Source organism: Musa acuminata, chromosome BXJ2-4 (genome assembly GCF_036884655.1).
Source record: "Musa acuminata AAA Group cultivar baxijiao chromosome BXJ2-4, Cavendish_Baxijiao_AAA, whole genome shotgun sequence".
NCBI classification, from domain to species: domain Eukaryota; kingdom Viridiplantae; phylum Streptophyta; class Magnoliopsida; order Zingiberales; family Musaceae; genus Musa; species Musa acuminata.
In genome coordinates, this window is record NC_088341.1 from 5,920,991 (window position 1) to 5,946,091 (window position 25,101).

General features: G+C 39.4%; 3 protein-coding genes and 1 pseudogene across 4 annotated transcripts; all 4 read right to left on the reverse strand.

Annotated features, from left to right (window-relative positions):
• Nucleotides 1–18: 18 nt before the first annotated feature.
• On the reverse strand, nucleotides 19–2,741 carry LOC135610851 (uncharacterized). Its single transcript, XM_065105838.1, has 3 exons — nucleotides 2,577–2,741; nucleotides 125–883; nucleotides 19–24 (listed from the first exon to the last, which is right to left on the reverse strand). Exons 1-3 carry the CDS (start codon nucleotides 2,739–2,741, stop codon nucleotides 19–21), a joined length of 930 nt encoding a protein of 309 aa, XP_064961910.1.
• A 3,527-nt stretch (nucleotides 2,742–6,268) lies between these two features.
• Nucleotides 6,269–15,671, reverse strand: LOC135609682 (uncharacterized). 2 transcript variants are annotated; one of them, XM_065103194.1, is made up of 11 exons: nucleotides 15,515–15,671; nucleotides 14,175–14,483; nucleotides 13,027–13,104; nucleotides 12,356–12,942; nucleotides 11,251–11,862; nucleotides 11,029–11,186; nucleotides 9,790–9,992; nucleotides 9,564–9,697; nucleotides 9,158–9,465; nucleotides 8,975–9,078; nucleotides 6,269–6,649 (listed from the first exon to the last, which is right to left on the reverse strand). In XM_065103194.1, the coding sequence occupies exons 2-11, from the start codon at nucleotides 14,464–14,466 to the stop codon at nucleotides 6,579–6,581; spliced, it is 2,547 nt and encodes an 848-aa protein (XP_064959266.1). In that variant the 5' UTR covers nucleotides 14,467–14,483; nucleotides 15,515–15,671; the 3' UTR covers nucleotides 6,269–6,578. The 2 variants fall into 2 exon arrangements, with proteins under 2 accessions (XP_064959266.1, XP_064959265.1); XM_065103193.1 differs by having other exon boundaries at nucleotides 9,158–9,483.
• Nucleotides 15,672–16,012: 341 nt separating this feature from the next.
• LOC135609685 (large ribosomal subunit protein bL12c-like) lies at nucleotides 16,013–19,313 on the reverse strand (annotated as a pseudogene).
• Nucleotides 19,314–19,853: 540 nt separating this feature from the next.
• On the reverse strand, nucleotides 19,854–25,044 carry LOC135609684 (1,4-dihydroxy-2-naphthoyl-CoA synthase, peroxisomal-like). Its single transcript, XM_065103195.1, has 9 exons — nucleotides 24,676–25,044; nucleotides 23,592–23,714; nucleotides 23,271–23,372; nucleotides 22,152–22,190; nucleotides 21,953–22,051; nucleotides 21,315–21,362; nucleotides 20,950–21,045; nucleotides 20,690–20,812; nucleotides 19,854–20,112 (listed from the first exon to the last, which is right to left on the reverse strand). Exons 1-9 carry the CDS (start codon nucleotides 24,934–24,936, stop codon nucleotides 19,996–19,998), a joined length of 1,008 nt encoding a protein of 335 aa, XP_064959267.1. The 5' UTR covers nucleotides 24,937–25,044; the 3' UTR covers nucleotides 19,854–19,995.
• Between the last annotated feature and the right edge of the window lie 57 nt (nucleotides 25,045–25,101).

Here is a 25,101-nt window from a genome sequence, read left to right on the forward strand (position 1 = left end):
AGTGTTATGGTAGAATGTTCATCTCTACAACGAAAATGGTACATCTTTTCAGGTTTTACCAAAAAAATATTTTTTGTTAAGAAAACAAACACACAAAAAGAAAACATAACGAGAAAACAAAAACAAAGCGACCGAGGCCATTCGCAATGGCGAAGAACCCGACCACGTTTTGCATGTACGGCAAGAACGGCCGCCCGGCGCCGCGTTTCGCCGCCTGCCTGCTGCCTTTGCCAGAGGACACCTGGTCGCCGGTGACCATATCCCACTCGACCCGCCTTCTCGGTTTCCCAGCCTCCTTCTTCCCCTCATCCTCTCCACTGTCGTCCTCTTTTACCGCGCCTGTCTCCGCCGAATCACGTCGAGGGTTTCGTGGTGAACACCCTCTCTTCTGCTCCGCGGAGAGGAACACGAACTTCTCCTTCCCGTCGCTCTGGCTCCGCCTCTTTACTAGGTAGCGGATGCGCCACCGCCGCAGGGACCGCCCCTGCGCGGGCGCCTTCGGCTTCCTCGGCTCCCAGGCGCAGTACGTGCCCGGCGCGACCCGCTCCAGCTCGTCCACCTCCGACGACGACGACGTCGAGTCCAGGCTGGAGACCCGCTGCTGATCATTGCCCGACATCCGGCGGACCAGCTCTCGATGCGCGCGGCCATCGGCAGGGTAGAGAGTGCGGATGCGGCCGTCGAAGAAGATCTCGTCGGCGGCGGCCTTTTCTTCGCCGTTCTCGGGATCGATGAGCACGAGGGCGAATTCGAATTCGCACTCGTCCTGGTCATCCTCGCACTCCTCCTCGCTACCGTCGTCATCTCGACGAGGCGGTTCTGGAGGGGAGGGGCGGCCGGGGAGATGGTCTTGTGTGAGTCGAAATGGACGGCGGGGATGCTCCTGGGGGTGTTGCGATGGGCGGCGGAGACGCAGCGATCACTTCTAAAAGGCGGGCAAGGCATGAGGGCAGGTTCGACTCTCGCTTGCATTGACTGTCGGTTTCCGCGTCCTCTTTGTCTTCGGTTTGGGTTTTTTTGGTGTTAGTGATTTGGCTGTGTTTGGTGTTATATCGGCGACTGGAGATGGGAAGCGGTGGAGCGAGCCACTCGGAGAGTCGGGGCCGGAGAGCGTTTTAGGGCGTCAAGAAGACCGAGCCACCTCCGAGGGATGGTCGACGGTCTTTTAGGTCTCAATCCCTCTCCCTATTATTGTACATATCTAATCATTCTTTCTCAAAACAATTTGCATATATATATATATATATATATATATATATATATATATATATATATATATATATATATATATATATATATATATATATATATATATATATATATATATATATATATATATATATAATGTTTATGCTAACCCCTATAATATATTTCTCTAAAATTTAAGCTAGCACTTAGGTTACACATTTTCCCCTCTAATTTGGAGCTACGATCGTATTTTTATAGGTCCCGAAGTATCTTTTGATCTTTCTAAAATATTCTTATGAATATTTCACAGGAGATTTCTTCTGAGTAATTAACTCAAACTGTTTTCTAATTTTCTGAAAATATTCTTATAAATATTTCATAAGAAAGTCGATTTGTAATCCAACCAAACTGTCATATGGTCTTTTAATAATATTCCTATAAATATTTTGTAAGGGAGCCAATTCTAAATCGAATCAAATCGTCTGATCTTCTAGGAATATTCTTATGAATATTTTGTAGAAGAGTTGTTTCATAACCAACCTAAACTGTCTTATGGTCTTTTGAGAATATTCCTATAAATATTTTATCGAGGAGACAACTAAGCAACTCGGTAACTTACCCGAGCGACCTTTTGGACTTCAATCTTTGTGGGCAGAAGAGTGTTGGCTTGATATGGCATTGATGTGATGAATGATGGCTATCATTTGTCCTCCCGAAAGCATGCTTCGAAGTTTCTAGGGTTCGGAGCACATCTTCTTGGTCTTTACGTGCTTTGAGCATTCTTGCCTCGTACCTTTACGACAGATTTTATCGGGTGTCGGTCGAGTTTTCGTACCTTGTGCACCTCGGGTACTTTTCTTAGTTTGATTTTTTGCTATAACGAATTTCTTCTTATGTGGGTCAGGTTTACTTGACTCACGCATCTTGGGTGCCTTCCTGGCTCGATTTTTCATCGTAGCAGATTTCTTCTTATGCGAGTCTGGCGTGCCTGACTCACGGGCCTTGAGCGCCTTCCTGGCCCATTTTTCTACCATAGCATATTTCTTCTTACACGGGGTCGGGTTTGCTCGACTCATGCGCCTTAGGCGCCTTCTTGGCTTGTTTTTTCGTCATAGTAGATTTCTTCTTTTGCAAGTTGGTTTCGCTTGACTCACGCGCAGTGGGCACCTTCTTGACCCTTTTTTTCGTTGTAGTAGATTTTTTCTTACACGGGTCGGGTTTGCCCAACTCATGCGTCTTAGGCACCTTCCTAGCCCATTTTTTCGTCATAGCATAATTATCCTTACGTGGGTCAATTTGACCCACGTGCCTTTTCAAAATGATCCCAATGATGTACTTTGTCTTGGTTGTGGAATGTGACTTTGTGTGGGAGTGGAAGACCGTCTTACCTTAATTGGGGCCACGTAGTCATGGGCTGGATTCCACATATGGCACCAGGAAGGTGCACCCATGAGGTGTTGCTCGAGGAGCTGGGTTCGACCCAATCGAGCCAAGACGTATGCACTAATCGATCGAGAAAGAGGTATAAAGTAGTCGTCAGGAGGGGCCCCCATCTTCTAAGTAGGAGGAGGTCTTAGGGGTCCATCGTGAGTGGAAGCCCAGTTTCGTTAGCGTCAGAGCTTGCGAAGAGCCCTATTTTGGCAGCGCTAGAGCCTGCGGAGAGTCCCAAGGGCCTCAGGTCTCCCTTGGGCCATAGAGAAGAGGGGTCAAGGTCGACAATTGACCTATGCAATAGGAGATCTCGACCCTTCATTGCTTCGATGATAGCTGACTTATCTATTTCGATTTTAGGCTCCCCATTACAGCCAAGATCGAGAGGTCGGCAGGAGGAGCAAAAGTTATGGGATGAAGGCAAAGCCTCAGAGCAGTACTATTGGGGATCTCTTTGTCTAGGTCTGGCAAAACAAATCTATCTCTCCCCTTCTAAAGAGTTACTCAATCAAGGTTATTGCTATGAAGTACTAGTAAGCAAAGACACTCAATTCGAAGCTTGAGAAGAAGACTAGTGTGGCGAAAGAGTGAGCTTGGGAGCTCAGGGAGATACTGGAGGTTGAGCGAGTCAAGGCATCGAGGTATCAAGAGGAGGCAATCACTAAGTACAAGGCATCTGTGAGATTTAAAATAGGGTTGGAAAGGTCGGGGGTCACCTCATATCAATTTGGATATTTGATCGCCTTAACCCATTTCAAGGTATGATATCTAAGACTAGAGCTTAAGGAGGACCCGTTCACTGACTACCCCGAAGACCAGGGCATCTAGATAGAAAGTAAGATAGCTTTCATTGATAACCTCAACTCGCCGCCTTGCTTGGGCCTTTGATTTGATGCAACATTCTTTTGCCTTTTTATAGATCGATGTCTAAATTTGTTTGTGAAGACCCGATCTATCTACTATAATTTTCTTTCTTGAGGAATGGAAAAAGACACTTTCTACTAACTTAAAGTGTACCTCGATCAGACCCCGAGGAGAGGGGGGGCTCAAGGATAAAACTTTTTTAGGTTAGAGATATACCACATTCTTGATAATGTCCCACCTTCTGTTGTTCCGAGGCGATAAGTTCATTTACGATCCCAAGGAGGAAGATTAAGTCGCATGTATCAATCATGACCCTTTTTATGCAGGCGTTGACCATCCTTACGGAGACCATCAAGGCGTCATCATAGTTTGGGTCGAGGCATTCTGTTTCTTCCTTTTTGAGAGTTACTTGTTGTTCGCCCTTGGTCCTGAGGCGCTTGCCAATGATGGCTCGAGTATAAGCTTTGCGACCCAATGTGTTGTCTCCTCCTGAACCGGGCCGTCGATAATGATGTTTATCTGTTTTTTGATCGACCCCTAAAGTCAGGGTGATGGTTTTTGACGTCTTCGAACAAACCACCTAAGGTGTCCTTGTCGTATAAGTACCTCGATCTGTTCCTTCAAGTTGTGACAATCCTTTGTATCATGACCATAATCGCAATGGAAATGGAAATACCTGGATTTGTTTCTCTTTTCGAGTAGAGTCCTCATTAGTCGAGGGTCTCTCAATAAGCCTCTTTTCCTTATCTACAAGAAAACTTTCGTCTTAATCAAATTCAGTGGGGGTTAGTTCGAATCGCTAGTGAGGCAGGTCGAGTCGTTCACCTCTCCTCCACCATGGCGATCTTGGGGTGGGGGCGAATTATGGTTGCTCTTATCTCGCTCTCTTGTGAGGTTCCCCACACTTGCTTGAGACCATTGTATCAACGGTAATGTACTAATTGGCTTTTTGAAGTACTTCAAGCATCGTTGTTGATGTTCTTTCTACCAATGATCAAAAGAGGTGGGAGAGCTTTAGTCACATCATGAAGGACTGAATCACGAGTGAGTGGTCTCGGGCACACATTCCCAAGGAAGTGGAGCTCGAACTCCTTCACTAGTTGAGCGAAGAAACTGATAGAAAGTGGTTTTATATGAGCATACCATTCTCTTATCGAACCCTTTAAGGTGGTTGGGAAGGCAGAGCACATCAGGGCGTCCGAGGTGTCATGCAACGACATCTAAGTTCGGAAGGCAGTGATGTGCTCCACTGGGTCAATAGCACCATCAAAGGTTTCTAATAACGGGAAGGAAAAAATTTTGTGGGGATCAGCTCCTCTTATATGTTCTGAATAAACGGGAACTGACCTAATGTAGAGTCAATCTGCTCCTCACCCTTGGATTGGTGGAAGTCGCAACATATTTCTTCTAGGCGTCGATCCATTTGTCGTAATCGGATCCTTGAGGAGTTAACTGTTGAGTCGGTCGAGTCGGACTTGGACTCAAGCGGAGTGGAGCAGCGGTGTGGTAGCCCACCGAATTCTACAATTATGGAGCAGGGAGCTCTCTTAGCTGATGGTTCGATAGGTCATGGATGCTCGAGAGGGGCTGGCAGATTATTGGGCAGAAGGATCTCAACGAACACCAACATCGATGGCTGAGACAATGGCATCACTTGCTGATCTGACCGAGGTAGGAGTGGGGCAACCACCTATTTTATGCCAACTAGTGCTTGCATATGCTGGATGAGATTCAAGAGCGCCTCGGTAGGAACGAGGAGATGGTCAGGCGACACTCATGAAGATGAAGGTCTAGGGTCTTTAAACAAACGCCAGTACTATAGTGGTACTTGCAACGAGGTGAATGTATCTATGTGGGGGAAACGTGGGTGCTTTCCAGTCTAAGTGAAAGTATCATGGGTTGGAGATAGTGCCTCACCCGGATGTTCATGGACAGGGTTGGCCTGTCGGCGCTCCTACGATATCGGGCCCTCCTTCTAGTGCCAAAATGTTAGGGAAAAATATTGTTGAGGTATGTGTCAACACCATCTGGCATTGATCCGTATGTGAGGAGCCATCCAGGATAAAGCGAGGTTTCTCTAGTCTCATTCTTGCACAAAAACCAAAGTCGAAAAGGGTTTCCTAATCCAATCTCTCTTATGCTTAAGTTAGCACTTAATTGCACCTTCATCCTTAATCTAGAACTAAGGACATATTTTTATACAAACATCAAGGGGAGAGAATAACTTATAATGATCCTAAAGAAGATAGTTCGTAACCATCCCAAACAGCGTTTTGATCTTCCTAAAATATTCCTGTGAATATTTTGGCAAGGGAGCCGATTCATAATCAAATCGAACTGCCTTTTGATATTCTGAAAATATTCCTACGAATATTTCATAAGGAAGCCAATTCATAATCGATCCAAAGCCTTATAATCTTTTGAGAATATTCTGCAAGGAGACAACTTGATAATTCATTTGAGAACATTCTACCGAGGAAACAACTCGATAATTAACTCGAGCTATTTTTGGACTTTGATATTTGACATGATGAATGATGATGATTAACTAATTTTATATTCTCTATCACCATGCATAATTTTTTCTTAATACTGCTCAAATTCATACAATTTCTAAAACAATCATCATGCCTTCGAGGTGGACATAATAGTTGCCTTAACATTACTTTATTGACAAAGGGAAACAAAAAACACAAATTCCAAGTGTCTCGATTTCTCAGACCTAATAAGTTGGACCCACACGTGTACAAGATCCCCTTTCATCATTCACAAAGATAACTAACTATAAATGAAGGGCAAATTTACTGATATTTTGACTAGAAGAATTTCCTGGGTTTCTCGTTGGATATAGAAGCAAAAAAAAAAATTCAGAAACTACTCTAGTGTGAATACAACAAGAAATCAAAGTGGCACACATGATTTTGTCTTCCGATTCCAGCAGTCTAAGATCACAGTAATGCTGTTGACTGCTCAGCAAGCTGCTTCTCTATATACTTTCCATCATCTTGTATCATGAGAATCCTAGCAGGAAACAGATTGATCCACCATGATGTTTAGTATCACCATATCCTGATACTATAAATGGTTGGCATGCTTTATAAAATTCCAGTTGCAATGCTGGAAGTTGCATGGATCTTCAAAGAATGCTCTGGCACGAATGTCAGACCTGCCATGTTGAAAAACACTACTGACACATCAATTATCACAATCAAACATTAAGTCTTCTAACAGAAAAAAAAAAAAAAAAAAAAAAACAAAGCTACTAATATATTTTATATTAGTATTTTTTGACTACTTAATTTCTTATGTTTTTAGGTTACATTGATGTGGGCATCGAAATGATATTTCTCCTTCAAAGAGGACAGAAAGGGATGCAATTCTTTATCCAGCCAATAGGATCTCTGAAGAATATCCAACTCTCCCAAGAAACCCCCAACAAAAAACAAACTTTCAGTGGCAATGCAATTTATCTGATCACATGACAGAGCCTTCATCATTTCCACATGAAAACCATTCCTTCACAAACATACTTGCGTATTAAAGAAGTGCCCAAGTAAACCTCTAGCTATATTTTTCAGATAAGAACATCAGACTACATACACATGTTGGATCTACGGATATCCACACACTTGTTCGGAATAGTTTCCTTCTCTAGATAGCATCAGTGAGATATTATGAATGTCCAAATAGAGCACCAATGAAAAATTAGATTGTACTAATAAATAAATATTAAGAAAAGAAAAAGACAACCAAAACATGAAGAACATTTCTCTGTTTGATTGACATTCCGGTTGATATCTATATTGTTATGTTATAATACAAAATAGCAAGCTTAAATAAAATCTACAGCATGGTAAAAGAGCCTGTCATGCCGTTAACAAGCATAAAGGTCACAAACCAAAACATCAGACTCCAAGCCTGCTACCTCCAGGTTAGTTCCAAATGGAGGAAAAAAGGTTGATGGATGATAATGCTAATAGGCTCATGTAAGAAACAAATTTCACGAACCTGCCCATGCACTGATGGCAACAGAGTCTGTTATGTTTGATATTCAATTACCTTTTCATATACACAAATTACAGATTTTCTTATACATATAAGCAATCAAATACACCCATCCACCACTCAATTCGAAAAATAAAGCAAAACACAACTGAAATATGTCATAATGGACCAGACAGAAGAATAGATGAGATATAAGAAAAGCTTAGGCAAGACAAGATGCAGTCTTTAAGAATTCAGATAGTATTCTACACAACTTAGAAGAATAAAGGTGACATAAAAAGATCAAACTAATTGAAAACCATTAGTGGAATTAGTAAATAGGAGAAATCTGATTTAGGTGAGAATCCATAGTGATGAAATCTTCTGTATAAGAGAGCAAGTTTTACTGTGTAACTAATTAAAACATTAGAAAGCAATTGGAACAAGAGATGAAGAAAAGCACAAGTCTTGTGCATGCTTGCACATAAACATCAATATAAAGAGACAGACATTAATAAAGATATGTATCTCGTTCTCTATAGTAATGTTTAGATATATATATATATATATATATACAAAATACAACAATGTAGGCAACCGTAAATAACCATATTGTGATCAAGGATTACTGTACCGCTCGAAATGGTATGTTATGGGCAGTACATACTGGTCCGGGCATGGACCGATATGCGGACCACTCCGTTTCGGGTGGTCTGAATTAAAATAATAAAAAAATTGAAAAGTGGTGGGCCCTAGTCCATTTCAGCATTAAAAAAAAGGCAGATTAGGGCTCTTCTTGAAAAGTGGTCGGCCCTAGTCCTCTTCGCTGCTTCGCCGTTGCGATGCTGCAGCGGCACTACCTTCGCCATTGTGATGCTGCTGCTTCCCTTCGACGTTGCTGCTGCTTCCTGGGTATCGGCACTTCTTCCCCTCCTTTTCTTTCTTCTTCTTCCTTCTTCCTCTATTCTTCCACTAGACCTTCTTTTTCAACCTCTTTTTCTTCCTTGTCGAAACACTGGCATGCATCGGCGTACCATGTGTTAGAATGCTGGTACGCGGCGACATGTGCCATGCCGCCGATCGGCACACTGGCTTAGACTGATAAGTCAAACCTTGATTGAGACTACTAGCTATGGATAAGAAAAACCATTGTGTTGGTGGGTTTTTCTTTTTTCTATTGTATTTTTTGTGAGAGAAGGGAAGCCAACGAATAACTTATATATTAAAGCAAGTATTGTTGTAGCTAGTTACCCAACAAAAGCTTACTGCACATCTGGCCGTTGTTCTCACATTCAAGTGATATTTCTTCCACAACTTGTTGATTTAGTCAATTAAACATTAGAAACTTACTGACCATATCACCATGCATGAGAAATATCTTTCTAACCAACAGAGCTTCCCCTTATATTTCTCAAAGGCACAGATTATTGTCGTTCTAATTGGACTCATGCATGAAAAAAAATCAAAGTTCTAAATCAATGCTAAACAAATTTTACGAGAGAAATACCTTTCTCCTTAACAGCTATCTGCAGAGTATCAAGCGTAATTATCCCATCAGTCAAAGGGAGAAGCTCAAGCTTCACAGTGGCACTTGAACGTGCAGGAATGCATCTGTAATGGAATGGTATCAAAAAGATAAGCTTTTATACTACAAGACTTTATGTACAATGGGGACTATAGATAATATTACCCAAGGGGAACAGCACTCTGCAACCATAAATGTGTAAAGCCTGCGCTATTACTTAATATGACATCAGACATCATAGCAGTCCGTTCTACAGAACTTGATGTTTTTCCATCATCACAGCTTTCTTTCTGGGATTTGGTTGCAATAGGCACTGAACTTCCCACATAATCATGAAAAGTGGCATGTGAGTTCATTGGAGTTCTCGGAGTAGAACTCAATGACAAAACTGAAGGAGAAGTTGGTATTTCTGGAGCAAGAACAGTAAATGTAAGATCTTCAGTTGTTAAATTTGTAGCTTTAAGGGTCAACACCTGAAAAAAATCACATGGCTGGAATTGTTAGATTATTTCAATAGTCCAAAAGTCACATAGGACTAAAACAAAGAACCACAAGAAATAAGTCATGATACCTTAACAGGAAGTTGAGGTGCCCTGGAATTTGGGATATCACTTTGTTTATGAGTTTCTGATGCTATGGAAATCATAAGATCCCTTGCAATATGTGGCCGCCAATCTGTTAGCTGCTTGAAGAACAATTTTGATTCTATGACCAAAGAAATTGCAAGATTCAAAATTAAACTATTAACAAAATGATCTTGAACTATGCAATTATGTCATCCAGGGTTCCTGTAGTACCAGTATAATTGCAATGACAAGATACCAAAATGGCGAACTGCTTTGCAGTGCAAGAAACCATCATCCCATCACTACTATTTGACATCATATGTGTATTTGAGGGAGCTGCATTTGTTCTTGAATACATAATCTCACCATTTCCCTTAGAATCTCCATTTATAGCACTTGCCAACTTGAGAATAAAGGAGTGCTCCTCACCCCTCCTGCATAGGTAATCATCATGAGTTAAAATAATGTTTTTTTTCTTAGCATTCATCTATTATCTAATGAATTACAAGTGTCTCTTCTCTGATCTTCCAAAGATTAATATGATACAAAAACTTACAATTTGACAAATATAACAGAGAGAAAGTACAATTCATGTACATTCATCAGAAATCATTTCTGAAATTACTCGAGCAACAGTTTCTCTTTTAAAATAGCCCCATATGTGATTTCAAATTGATGATGTAAGTTAATATATATGATACTATAATTTCTAATGATTGCATGTGTAGTTCAAACCAGGGTGACTAATCTACTATATTTGTACTAGGTAAAACCATGATAATGCGTAAAGTCTGTATCAAGGTTTAGAATATGCCCATAATGATCTGTACAGACTGTTATTTGCCAGTCCAACAGCTATCATTTGCTTGTTTCAGTCTGGTATGAGCTGTATTGCCTGATAAGCTCACCATACAGAACTTACTGGGAGGTAAACAACCCAATACTGATTGGTACCAGATGATAAGTCTACCACCTAGTACCCACATTCTTTTTGTTTCTAAATAACAGTTGGTTCTCTCTCTCTCTCTCTCTCTCTCTCTCTCTCTCTCTCTCTCTCTCTCTCTCTCTCTTATTGTACCCAAATTATTTTTTAAATGATAGCTGTCTTCTCCTCCTGCCACCTCACTGCCGCTGCCTCCTCTCTGGTACATCACTGCTGCCTTCTACACCCCATAGCATCACTGCTGCCTTCTGCACCCCATAGCATCGCTGTCACCTTCTACACCCCATAGCATCACTGCCACCTTCTAGACCCCATAACATCACTGCTGCCACATCCTCCTCCCCCTGGCAGACATCACCACCACCACCAATTCCTCCTCTCTGCTTCCTCCTCTTACATGGAACATGCATGTGATTGTGAAAGAAAGAAGCCACGATATTACATTATCAACAAAGTGGTGTACATCTATAATGATATCTACCAAAAGCAAAAGTACTAAGCAATAGAATAGCACCACTAGAAGAAACCTGAGGGCAAGGCTTGGTAAGTTGTGATCATTTCCTGCGTCAATACTAGCAATTGGTAGGTACAGAGGTCGACCTTCTTTTGATGCTTCCTCCTCAGCGACAATAGTTATCGCATCCAAATAGATAACTATATCAGGTATATGAGCTGGAGACACATTCTACAAAAAAAATTTGCCCTCATAAAATTGACAAACGAAAGTAAAATGAAAACATAAATAATACCTTTATTTGAACACAAAGTACATCCTCCGTATTGCATTCAGCAGCAAAAGAACGGATTTCAAGTGGTTGAATAATTTCAAGCTTTCGGCGCCACCTCCTGCCCGGTAAATATATGCCATCCAAGCCACAATGTGTAGAAAAGCGTTCTGGCTCCAGTGAGACACCTCGAAATGATAAAAGCCTTTCATTTCCTGTATCCTGATTTTTTGTAAGCTTCTCTGATGAAAAGCGATCAAAGTCTTCAGGATCAAAAGCAGGTTTTGAGTTGGAAAATGAAGTCGCAGATGATGGTGGTCCAGTAACTTGAGGAAGTGAAGACATGGAGTAGCTTCTGAAGTGACTGAAAGAAAAAAATTGTGACCCAGAGGCAGGATATGTTGGTTTTTGTGATATACTTGAGCTTAAAGGAGGTGAAAGTGACCGAGGAGGTAATGTTCGATCCAAGGGAAGCAACCAATCAAGCAGTTCCCAATATGGATCGTCCTTATTTGGAACCAACAAATTGTTGTGGTTCTCAAAAGCAGAATTACTAGATCGGTATTTTTCAAATTGGATAACCTCAAGAACAGCATCTTTTAAATTACTCACTCCAACATTCACTTCTAAAAGAACCTGCAGCAATCCAATAGACAAAATAAGCATGATACATTGATATAAAACAATACTATTGGCATTTTATTTTGCAACAAATCAGTGAAAAAAATAAAAACATGCAATTGATTGAAACTTTGCCAATCAATGGAGAAGAAGATTCAAACTCTTAAGCGATGAAATTCATGCATTTAAAATTCATTATCAATTTCAAAACAATGTGGTTTTGAGCATTACTTGTCAAGTATTAGAATCAAAAACAAGGTGAAGTCAATTGCCATACAGGATAAGGCGATGTCCTGTAATATCCCTGAATTAAACTTGTAAATTACATAATTTCTTTGATGGAAACAGAAATATATATTACAATAACAATTAAAAGAAATTGTAAAATACGAAGACATAAACGATAGGCAAAGAGTCCCAAGTAATTGAATAATTCACACTTTGATCTCACATGTAAGCAGGTACGAGGTTTATTTTATTAGAAAATAAAAAAATGTCACAAACATACCACTACGTCGCCATTTGACAAAGAGTAGCATCTGACAGTATTTCTAGCCACTCCACCAGATGTAATGCCATCAAAACTACCCTTATCAACTATTGCACTAACAACATTGCACCTTGGAACCTTTTTTGATCCATCATTAGGGTGGCTTTTTCCCCCTACTACCTCAGAGTTCATTGAAGAGTTAACATTTCTTTTGGACCAAAGTTGTTCATCTGCCTCAGCAATTCTGACAAAAAAATTTGAATTTCTAAAACTTTGGAGTATACTCTCAATTTGTTGTTTATGTTGCTCCATATGAAGTAGACTCTCAGTTGCAGAAATATCATTTTGAGGACTCAATACACTTCCAGCAGAAACAGTTTCGATATTGTTTTCCACCTTTTGGCCAGAAGCTTTTTCAGGTGTGCTACTAACAAGTCCATTCAGACCAAGCGGACTAGGCATTTTCCCCAAAGTTTCAATATGTTGCTCCTTATTTGGGCTCGATTTACCATTTTTTGACATAACAGCAGCAACTCTAAATGGAGTTATGACTTCTGACACATGTTTTGATGCTGACAGGCAAACCAGTATCTGAATATGTTCACCTGAAAGTTAAAAAGCTGATCTGATCAGAGACAAAATGGTCTCTCTAAGATGATAAAACAACAATACAGAATAGAAGTAACTACCAGGAAAAATAAACGAACGGTCCAAGGATCTCAGTTGTTGTATATCTGCGGCATCAGCCCAGTTATCTGGAAGCTCCTCTGTAAGCATAAAGAGAAAAAGTAAACCAGATGGACCAAACAATATGGTAGCTTTGAGTATCAGGAACAATATAGCATGTCATAAGCATTGTAATCAGATATACCTGGATTGAACCAAGATTGATAGATGTAAATGTTTAGACTTCTTTAATTAATTGTACAGTTATTCAAGCTGAAAGGGAAACAGACGATATGTCTGAAAGCAAATATCCAATATAATTCAATAATTCCTATCTGAGAAAATCATATGAGCCAACTATCGTTAGTCTTTTATGTACACAAATACCAATTCATGTCTTAATTTTAGAAGTAATATATGATGAACTTATTATGAAGTAGTAAAAAACTATGTTTCTTCAATCAGATGGCCTTCATTATCTTCCTCCTCTCTTACAAATTTTTTTCAAGTTTCTAATTGACTTCTTCGTAGCATCCACTCTGGTAAATTTCACTCCATCTTTCATCTTAGGTTATCTAAACAATAGAAACATACAGGTACACAAACACATAACTAAGAGTCATTTCTGAATCACTACAAGAGACATCAATTTCATGGAAGCCCAGAAAGCAGTCTAATATTTACTTGAGTATGCATCATTTACAATAAATCAAAACCAAACAAGGAGTATGTTTTTTGATCTTATATGAAATATCATCGGTTCTTCTATAAACAAGAACAATATCAGATGGCATGTAGGCAAATCAACAACAAAATGACTGAGCATATCTAATGGAAACTTATAACCAAATTGAGCATGAAGGTTTTTAAACTCAAAACTGCAATCAGGGTAACATCCTGAACCTGTTTTAGCATTTTTCCTATTCCTATTCCAGAACTTGTGAATCATTGTCATAGGAAATTGAGGCAGCAAATACTAAGAAAAACAATCAGGAAGACTCTCAAGATTCACAATTAAGATTTACATTACATATAATCAGGCCAGTTCATTCCACAACATTTAAGTCAACACTCTTACTTATCCATGTTCCAGGGACATCTCAGCAAATTGAGATGAAATAATGGCTCTTAAAATGACTCAAAAAGTGATGAGATGTGCAAGTAGACATACTATATGGAATTGTTATCCATCCATCATCGTCTGAAACATCAGTATGGTTTCCAACAGGAAACTGATTTTTGGAAGTTGAACCTGGTGCTGAGCTACCTACAAATCCAACTTGTTCACTGTCTGTTAGAGCATCATTTCCTATAGAATGATTTGAAAATGTCTCTTCTGCAATAAGGCCCTCCAAAGTAGCAGCTGGTTTTGGAATAGGTCTCACAGCCTTTTGATGTTCAGGCTCCACAACAGTGGATACCTCAGGAACTACAGGTTGAGCAGTACGGATAAGAAAATTCATTGCTATGTCCAAAGTTCCTGCAAGATAAGATAAGAACTAGATGTCACCATATACTTCTCTTCCCATATGCAATGAGATTCTAGGGCACCTTAACCATAGCAAGAATCAATGTACCATGAGAAATAGGAAAAGACAGAATCAAAGCTTTAAAAATACCATGAAGTTCTTGCATAGAATTTGGGGAAAAAAACACATGTATCACTCTAAAAGAAAATTGTGTTAAAAAAGAGTGTTGAAGGATGCACATCAACAAGGCAACATAAGTTGTTTACAACATAATAAAATGAAAAATGGAAATGCATGAGTATAGAATTCAGTAGCAGAGGCACAGCTTTGAGTTTATCTTACAGAAAGAAAAGAAAACGGAGCCAAGTAGCGTGTCAAAATCAGTTATAAATTCAAACGAAGCTGTGTCCAGATCAACGATTGTATTTGTACTAAAGTTTCCAAGCCCATTGTTGATAAATTAGTCACCTAGACATGCCTAGAAGGTTGTAGTTATGTATAAAGCCAAGCTTAATCATTTATCTGGTCTTGAAATAAATTTTATGTCCGAAAGGGCTGAACTAGATTACTTCCCTATATATACCAGAAAGGCAAGAACATTAGAGTTCAAGAATAAAGCTTAATTTAAGGAAGTGATCTGAGTACTTGAACAATGAACTCTTTATTAGTCTGCCTACTGCTAATGCCTTATCAATATGATACCTACGGAGGAAGACAACAAGAATGAAGAGCACATTTAGGAATTCGGCAACGTCTGATTGTTTTAAAATCGCTAAACTTAGCAAGCACCACTTCAAACAGACCAAAGACCCTAAGAATAAAGATTCCTCGAAAGAACAAGAAACTCAATCGCCTGGGTTACAATCGATCTCTTCCCTTTCGTTGCTATCCCATCTAAGTTGCCAGAAAGAAGCCAAATCAAACAACAGAACTGAGGTCTGCGGCCGGGGACCAAAAAAAGCAATGAAATCAAAAACTGAACCAATCTGACTTCCACCTAGAATTCTCACGGATTTAGTAAGATAAATGAGACAATCCGAACCTGCTGCCGTCGACGAAGGGAGATCTTAGTCGAAAGCACAACGAAGATGAGATCTGAGTGAGAGAGGAGGAGAGGTTAGGGATGATTGGGTTCTCCTTGGTCCGGACTCGCCGAGGACCAGAAGAGGCCGATCTTAGGCAAAAGTATTGTTTCCGTTACCCATCCTTTGCCTGCTCTATGGTTGGTGAAACAGCGGTCCCAGGTGGGCCATAGTCAATTTTTCCAATCCAAGATGAAGGTTTAAGAGTGGGTGTATCAAAGTGAGTAGAAAAAGTCGTCACTGGTTCAACGATATTTATACACTTACTGGTCCACGTCACGTGCTTTGCGCGTGATAAGTTAAAGGATACGAACTTGGGTTTCCACCGCGCAGGATGTCATTCCCACGCACGATGACCGGAGGCGGCGTCTTCATAAAATGTCCTGAAACATATGAAACCATGTAGATTTGGGTTTCTCTTGGTTAAGAGAACAAATGTAATTTTTCAACCATATTGCTAACTAAAATGTAGTCCATATTGTCGGTAGCCGAATCACAAAGAATATTCACATCCTTATAGTTCTTTTCTTGCTTTACAAAGTTTGCAATAAAATCCTTCACGTTTGCGGATGTAATGAATTCATCGGAAGGTGGACTTGAGAGGAGATCAGCGATGTGCGACCATAAGGTGTTCGACGAAAGGGAAATAGATCATCCATTTTGAGGATCCCAGAGCTGATGCCTGCAAGAGATGATAATAAAGAAAAGAAGTATGTCTTAGTAATGACTTCAGATGCAAATGATGATACCACAGCTCTTAACATTAAAAGGCAGCCTCAACAACAAAATTATTCTACCCTGCTTCATGTTCCGGATAAAACCATGACAACCCCCAGCAAGCATTTCAATAAACAAAAAGCAATGATTTATATAGATTCCTTAAAAGGAAGAATTCACATCTACTGTGACAAATTCCAAATAGGAACGCATCCAGATTCACAACAATTCAGCTTCAGCTGAAGAGGAACTCCGAGTGAGTCACTCGATGTTCTTGCAGTGTGCTGATTGTAATTTTCAACTGGCTCCAAATGGTAAATCCCTACAAATAAACATCTGAGTTAGGATATATTATGAGTACCATTTTTTCATGTTGAAAGCTATGATAAATTGTAGGGACTATATATAATTCTTGGGGTGTGTGTGTGGTCGATATTATTGCAGTCATAAAGCAGAGATTTCTTACATAAATCAAGTTGAAAGACCTTGATTCTTGACCAAACAGGCTAAAGAACATGATGCATCCATGAAGTTGATCTATGGCAAAGAAATTTGAAAAGCATTAGCATTAAACTTGTGAGTAGCACTGTGGAGATTTTTTTTTTTCAAGAACATCAGTAATCTGTGAGGTGTCATATTATATGAGGGATCTTTAAGCATAAAAACAGAGAGGACAAAAAGATAAGCAAGTATATATAAGAGTTAATATAACCAAAGTTGTTAATTCAAAAAGCATTCTAACTCATAAGCATGTTAGAGCAGCAATCCCTATAGTAGTAAATTCAATTATTTGCCAGTTGCTCTTCATACGCCTCCAAGCAAAGCATTCTTACTTAGGAGTAAAGCAGACACCAAATTGAAGCAAAATGATAGAAATATAAGATAACAGCTTCCCAAGGTTATCCAGCTCACAGTGATAGTAGCACTCGGCAGTCCTTCCATTATAATAAATGAGCTACCACCCAAAATTTTATCAAGTGAACCAAGTTTGTTTAACAAAAATCCACGACAAAATTTATGCATTCCATAACTGACGTACAACTCCAATAAATAGACAGCCACTTCCAGACTATATGGTCCACAAAAGACCCTTTGAAACATAAAGACTAAACGATTTGCGGAAGGATTATCATTGTGTCACGGACAAAGTTGTAAATAGGATGTTTAATGTAATACTCATGTATGTTCGTGTCTTTTAGTTTTATTCATGCTTTGCACAGCATATAGAGGGCTGGCTGTAGGCTTAGAAGTCTCATTTTGGTTGGTTTTAGTAGTCGTTTTAGGTTTTTAAACGAAGGTTGTGTCACGTGGGCACTTGTGGAGATTTCGGTCTATGATGGACCATCTTGGACGCTTTGTTGTACGACCGTTCAGAGCTTACGAAGTCAATGTTTGTAATTTGCATTGGTTATCATGTATTTATTGAAATGATTGGTTGTGGATCCCGAGTAAAACGATTCCTCTAATCCATCTTCTCTTTTGTATGTCCTTAAGGGACCATAAGAGGTTTCGGGAAAACTGACCATTTGAGGACGGACACGCAAGGGTGCCACACGACTTAAGCAAAACCAACTAAGCTCGTGATAGTTGAGTCAGATTGAACACTCACACAATGACTTTCTATAAATTCTCAAATGCCACTTATACAATCTAGCACCTATGCAGTCCACTACCCAATTCATCAACTATCCTTGAAGGTATCAGCAAAAATTACTATGATTCCTCTATTATGAAGGCATTACTCATTACCTCTAGCTTAGATACTATCTCAACCAATGACTCCCTTTGAAGTCAAACAATATCTAACATCTACAAGATCCATAGGTAACTCATCACCCTTGGGTGATAATGAGAAACAAAATTAGCCATGTTTTCTGTGTGACAACAAGCATCGAACACATTCTTGTAGTTCTCCTGCTATCAACCTAACAGGTGATAAAACAACTTGAGAAACTATCAAGACTTAACCATCATGACAGATAAAGATGGAAATGGTATGTGTAAGCAGAGGAGAGGACAAAGGAGAAAGAATCATTTTGGTATTCAATTACAAAGTTGGGCCTCTTTTTGTAGTCACCTCTATGCAGCCACAAACAATAATGCCATGATGAAATCCCATAATTTCACTAACATGTAGTAAATGTCTGGGAATTAGATAATGCAAAGAACATGAAATTACATCGAGGATAAGAGACTCTTAAATCTTACCATTGAGTCAATTTCTCATACTTAGGAGCAGGATACTAACTAATGCACAGGATTTTGTTCATCATCAGGTGCAAAAACATGACATAGCAATCGCCAAAGCACATACATTATGTTTGACATAGTTAATTGGATAAAATAACAATAAACACAGGTAAAATAATTTAAAATACACTATGTCTAATTAAATCTTACAGACCATAACGGCAGCAAGTCCCTAAATAGGAAATAAACAAGAAATGAAGAGCTCGTTCTTACAAACCTAGCCGTCCGACCTTGCAGAGCTCACACGATGGAGATCTTCGCTCCGATCTCCTCGAGCTGCTTCTTGCCCTCGTCAACCTCCTCCTTTGATACGCCCTCCTTGAACTTCTTCGGGAACCCCTCGATGAGGTCCTTGGCCTCCTTGAGCGCGAGGTTTGTCAGCGCTCTGATGACCTTGATGGTGGCGATCCTGGCGTTGCTCGAAACGTCGTCGAACTCCGTTTTCTCGTCAGTAGCGGCGGGAGCTCCGGCTGCCGCGTCGGTGGCCGTGCCGGGGGCGACGGCGGCGAAGGTGGCAACGGAGACGCTCAGGCGGTCCTGAAGGTGTTCGAGGAGGCTGAGAGCCTCCTCGAGGGTGAGATTGGCGATCAGAGAGCCGAGCTCCTCGATCTTGGGGGAAGCTGCAGCGGTGGCGGCCGACGGGGGAAGGGGGAAGATGCGGCGAGAGAAGAGGGGGAGGGGCTGGGAGGGGAATTTGATGCTTTGGGAGGGGGCGGAAAGGCGGGACGCCGAGGGCCGGGTGGACTAGGTGGAGATGAGGGAGCGGGCGGACGCCATACGGGAGGCGGGTGGCAACGCAAGTTAAGGCAATGGAATAGGTAAGCTTCGAGAGTAATGCTATATATATATATATATATATATATATAACTTCGAGAGAGCTCAAGTGAGGCTACCAATTGGCACGAAACGAAAAGTCCAAACATGTGGTGATTGGCATAATTGCAAGATTGGATAGCTTAGTTTGTCCTAAAAAAATAAATAATAGCTGATAACCATCTAATTAAGTGAAAGCTTATGAATAATACAGAGATGCTTTTGCAATTAACGGTTAGGTGAATTGTGAATCTGAATCATGCATGATCACCATCAGTGATGCTTTGATAATTGTTCTGCGTGTATGATGTATTATCTGAACAGATTGAGATTAGGCAACCGTTCATGATGCCGGAGATCCGCTTGTGCAGATCTTAAAGCACAAGGTGCACCACAAAGGATGATGGCAGTCCAAATACTCAGTGTCTTCTGCAACAACGCCCTATTATCACACAAGATCAAAAAAAATGTAGTAAGTACTTTTTTTATCTAGAAATTAATGGAAAGATAAGAGAACAGTTCGGATGAAAGCATGTAATATTATCAAGGCTCATGTATTCCACGGAATGTGCTATTAAGTTGCTCTACAGGATCAAAATTAGAAAATCCAAACATCCACATCTGTATATATTATCAGAAAAGAAGTCATGCAATATTGGCATTAAGGTCTTCGTGGAAATTTTGAGAAATCTGGGCGTCGGTGGTTCAAGTAAGCTTTTTTTCCTTCACTAGCCTCTTCTGTTCCATAGAAAACAAGAGTAGCATTGCCACCTAGCTCCTGCAAAACATATATCACGGCTTATTTGCTGAAGAGCTGAATCGAGTATTAGTCCAAGATAAGAAGTAATCATCATCCCCAATTCGGTGTTTTTATATCATTTTAAGGACATGCAACATTTTTTTCTTATAAGATATTCAATTCATTGGAAGGGAAGATTCTCTAAAATCACAAGACAACACAACAAAATATTCCAATTATTTGAAGGAAGAGAACACCAACTGTTCGATGTTTTAAATTAAATCAAGAATACCTATGCAACCATTGCCGAAGAAACCAATTGTTAGAAAAGTTATCTAATTGCTGAAGAAACCAACACGACAAAACATGTTTTTTAATTTTTGTAAGGTACATTTTTACGTGTTTACAGAACTATGTCCACATGCTTCACAATTCAGTTCATCTATATTCTTTTTGTGTTTATTTGGACCATTGTAAATACCAGTGAAAAGATAAGAGACCGATTTGTTTTGACTTTTGAGACTGACTCAATGAATCAAAAATATATGCTTGAAAAACTCGATAGCTTATAATTTGTAAAATTAACAAATAATAGCATGGATATGCTATAAGATACCTGGAGACCAGCATGCCCATCATCTACAGCATTAAGGGCAGACTTCAAAACCCGAATTGCCGTTGGGCTGTTTCGTAAGATCTCACGGCACCATTTCAGAGTCTCCAGTTCTAATCTCTCAAGCTGTAGGGTGAGAACATAATTTGTGTTATGTCACAAGTGCAGTTGACTATTATAGAGTTGTAGGATATCTCTTTAAGCAACTGAATGTAACTTTTTTGTGTCCTTTAAGGGAGAAGACTAACTAAAACTACACTTACTGGCACAACGATGTTCACAAGTCCCATTTTCTCAGCTTCATAAGCATCATAGAATCTGCATAGAAACCACATCTCACGTGCCTTTTTTGGCCCAATCTAATTAGACATGATAACATCACAACAAAGACAGGTGATCAGTTCAAATATCATTTGCCAATTCAAAGAATGCTTCTTTAGTTATGTCTTATATTTAAGTCAAGATATGCCAAAAGAGAAAATATATTGAAAAGAAACTATTTCTTCATGTTATGATGTAAAAAGGCTTCAGAGAGGAGAATCAATAGAAGGGATTCACCAAATAAATGAAATGATATCTTGATTAGAAAAATACGGGTTTGCATCTCTTCCTTACTCGTTCAACTTACCAAGCGGGACATGATGGAGGATCCATAACCAGCATCAAAACTTCCCACCTGTAACAAAAATTGAGAAAGGATGTTAACAAAATGGGTTTGGTATTTCGAACAATACAACAAAGAACGTAAAACGGTAGCAGGCAAAACCAACCATGCTCAAGTCATTTGTTTAATAATGCTGACTATAAGCTACTGACAGATGGCTAAGCTGGGAGTTTAAAGCTTTAAGCTCCCAAGACTTTTGTGCATTTGATTCTGGCTGATTACTGTATACTTGAATCCAATATCTGAATGTTTCTGCTCTCTCTAAAATAGAGCTTTGAGAAAAAGCATTTTCATGAACTTGTTTATCTGACCCAGTATAAAATAGCCTTCTCTCACAGTAGCTTATATCATTTATAGTTGCCTCTATCAGGCCTTCCACAACCAGAGCATAGGCATCAAGTTGAAAGACCAAAAATTGAAAATTTCTAGTACTGTCATGAAATCCCCATAACTGGAAAAGCCCATATATTGACAAGCTATGATTGCTCTTAAATTTTGGAAATGAATTAAAATCATCACTAAATTGTAAACCAATGTGCATTATAAGCATAAATATCAGTGGTAACATAAGAAGCCTCAAGATCGAAGATGAAGCTTAGCACCTTTGGACCAGTCTGACCAAAAACTGCATTATCAGCAGCAATAGTTAAATCACAAACCATGTGTAGTATATGTCCCCCACCAACAGCATAACCTGCTACCTAGTTTTAAACAAGATGCACAAATAATTTGTTTTGAGACCTAAGAACAAAGACTCAAAGAACAAAATGGAAATGAATATAATAATTAATAAACACATACCATTGCTATAACTGGCTTAGGAAGACGGCGTATCTGCACCTGAAAAAGTAAATGGCAAAGAAGAAAGCATATCATGCACCAACAGAGGATGAACGACAACTCTTACATTTGAGCAAAGCCCTCAAGCAAGGCTAAGACCTGAATTTTCCTTGATCATAAACACTAGCATTATGGATCATGAAACAAGTCATTGTAAGAATGGCAGTTCAAAAACCTAATCAGAAGATCAACTTACAGCAACTAAAAGTTCAAGAATCTAAAGAATGTCAATGTTTCAAGCAGCAAAAGAAGTCATTATATGTCAGTCAACCAATGATGTGAAACAAAAAGGAAGAGAGAATGAGAGAGTGAGAAAAGAAGTGAGACATGGGAGGACAAAAGAAATCTCTCTTTATTTCAAGAGATACTAAGAGATAATAGCTCGAAATATAAAAGTTAGATGAGGTTTAAAAAAAACTAGAATTCCCCACCAATCTTCATTCCTTTCCATTTATAGATCCATCATACATTGAATCACTCAACTACCTAATTAATGAGTCACAATTTACTAAGAGTCAAGCACAAAATATAATACATATTAAATTCATGGTGCATTGTACCTAGTTGATTTTGAATTTTCATAAGGAACCATGTTCTTGAAATTTAAGAGGGTTGAGCTCGGAATTTATTGTCTTAGAAGTCGGGAGCATTCAATGCTCACCATGCACCGCATCAACCATGTTGCTGGTCGAACTCTAAAATGCAAATTAGTAGATATAACTTTTAACAGAAGTATAATTTGTATCTAGCTTTTGCCATATGCTAAATGTGTAACAGACCTGTAAATGACTAACAAGAGGACAAAGAAAAAAAAGAGAGTTCCTAAGATCCAAAAGCAGAGCACAACAACCAAACCACATAACATCAAACTCATTATGTATTCATTCATGAATATAATATTTAAATTTTGTGAAATACATTTCTTTACATAAGAAATTTCACTGTGGATTATAAATTCGTTTATAACCATCACCAGAAAAAGATCAGGATCAAAACATACATACAGAGGAATCATGGTCTCAAAATATCCGTTATTATTATGATAAACATCTAATCGTTGGGACAAAGCAAAAGGTGCACCTGGAGATCCAACACATTTAAACGACCAAAACTTTCAAAATCAGCATATCCATCTGAGCTTCTCAATGCCTGGTCACCACCACTACAAAATGCTTCGTTTCCCTATTTAAAACAAATATAAAATTCTAAGACAAATTTAAAACATAAATATATCTTAAATAAGTTTTCAAAGATATAAAAAAGCTGCACCTATAAATGCTTCTTGGTTGGTAACAATGAGAACTGTTTAGCTTCTTATTGCAAGAAATTACGACACAACATATTGCACAAGTGAATCAATATGCATATAACAGATCTATAATCCATGATGTTTGTGTATACCTTACCCGTCAGGATGATTACCCCAATAGTGCTGTCATCCCTAGCATCATTAAATGCTCGAATAAGCTCTTTAATAGTATTTGGTCGAAAAGCATTCCTTCTATCTGGGCGATTGATTGTGATCTGGAGACATGAAAGGAACTTTTACCAAATTGCGTACAAGGAAATTTATATAGTATAGCAGAAGCTGCAAAACATAGCTGCACTACAGCTGTGACTTTGTATCCCTATCATGCACAACAATCAAGTCGTCATTGGATACAGCTAGAGCCTTTCCAGGAAAAATGATTACCAAGAATAGATTCATCAGGTTTCATGTTCTATTGTTTACGATAAGTGTTGAGTATCTTCTAGGAATATCATTCCAAATTTAATCCAAAGATGAAAGTTAAATTATAAATGACATGTTGCATGCTAAAAAGAAAAGAAGAGAAACTACCCTTGTCAAAGCAGAGTATGCAATTGCCACGCTACATGTCCCGTCTCTTGATCCACTATATAAGAACAAACATGATCCTAATAAGATCTCCACAAAGGAGCTTATATAAGTTTCATGTGATCAATTTTTTTGGAAATTGCAAAATTCCATGCATCAAATAGGATGCAAATTACAGTTCCAGAAAGTATTTAAACAAGATGGTGTCATTAGAAATCACACTTGACATGGTTATTTAAAATCTAATAAAGGCTTTCAAAAGAATATGAACCCAAGTACATTCTTTGTACGTTCTACTAAGGATACTCTGGCTAATTTCTGGCATCCTAACAAAGTTTATTCCTTGTCTATATTTCCCTTTCATATGACTTATACGACATCCGACAGAGTTTCCCGCAGCATGTGCTTTATCTTGCTTATAAAGACGAAGCAACACTGTTGCAATTTGTAAGGTAATGGTCATAAACTCTTGGCCATGAGGTTCCTTTAAGAGAATTTTACCAAGAACCCGAACAAACAGAATGGATCGCGAAAGACAAAAGTAGCTAAACCACCAACATTCCACAAGAAACCAACTTAACGATTTCAGTGCGCTCGTACCTTCGCAATTCCCTTTTTCTCTCAAAAGAAAAAGAAATTAAACTTTACCTTCGCAATTCCTTCTCCCACGGCTTTCTCATAGATAATGTCAGTGTACTCCTTTCCGGATTCATCGCACGCAGGTATCCACGTCGCCTCTCGCGTCGATACCTCGCCGTGTACGCGACGGTAGCTGTCGTTAGCGGAAGCAACCGATCGCTGGATCGGAAGCGGGCGAGGAGGAGGAGTAGCAAAAGGCAATAGATGGTGGGCGATTCTCGCTATTCTTCTCCCTGCGGTTCTGAGATCCTTACCCGAGACATCCGCCATTGAGGGATCTCGCGAAGTGCTCGGGAACCCACGGCGTACTATGGAGTCGTCGACGGAAGATTTCGAATAAGACGACGACCAGAAAGAGGGATAAGGCTTACGTGGGGCGTCGAGGGGTTTGCGATCGCTACTTTGATAATAACAGCCCGTTGTATCGTAACACGA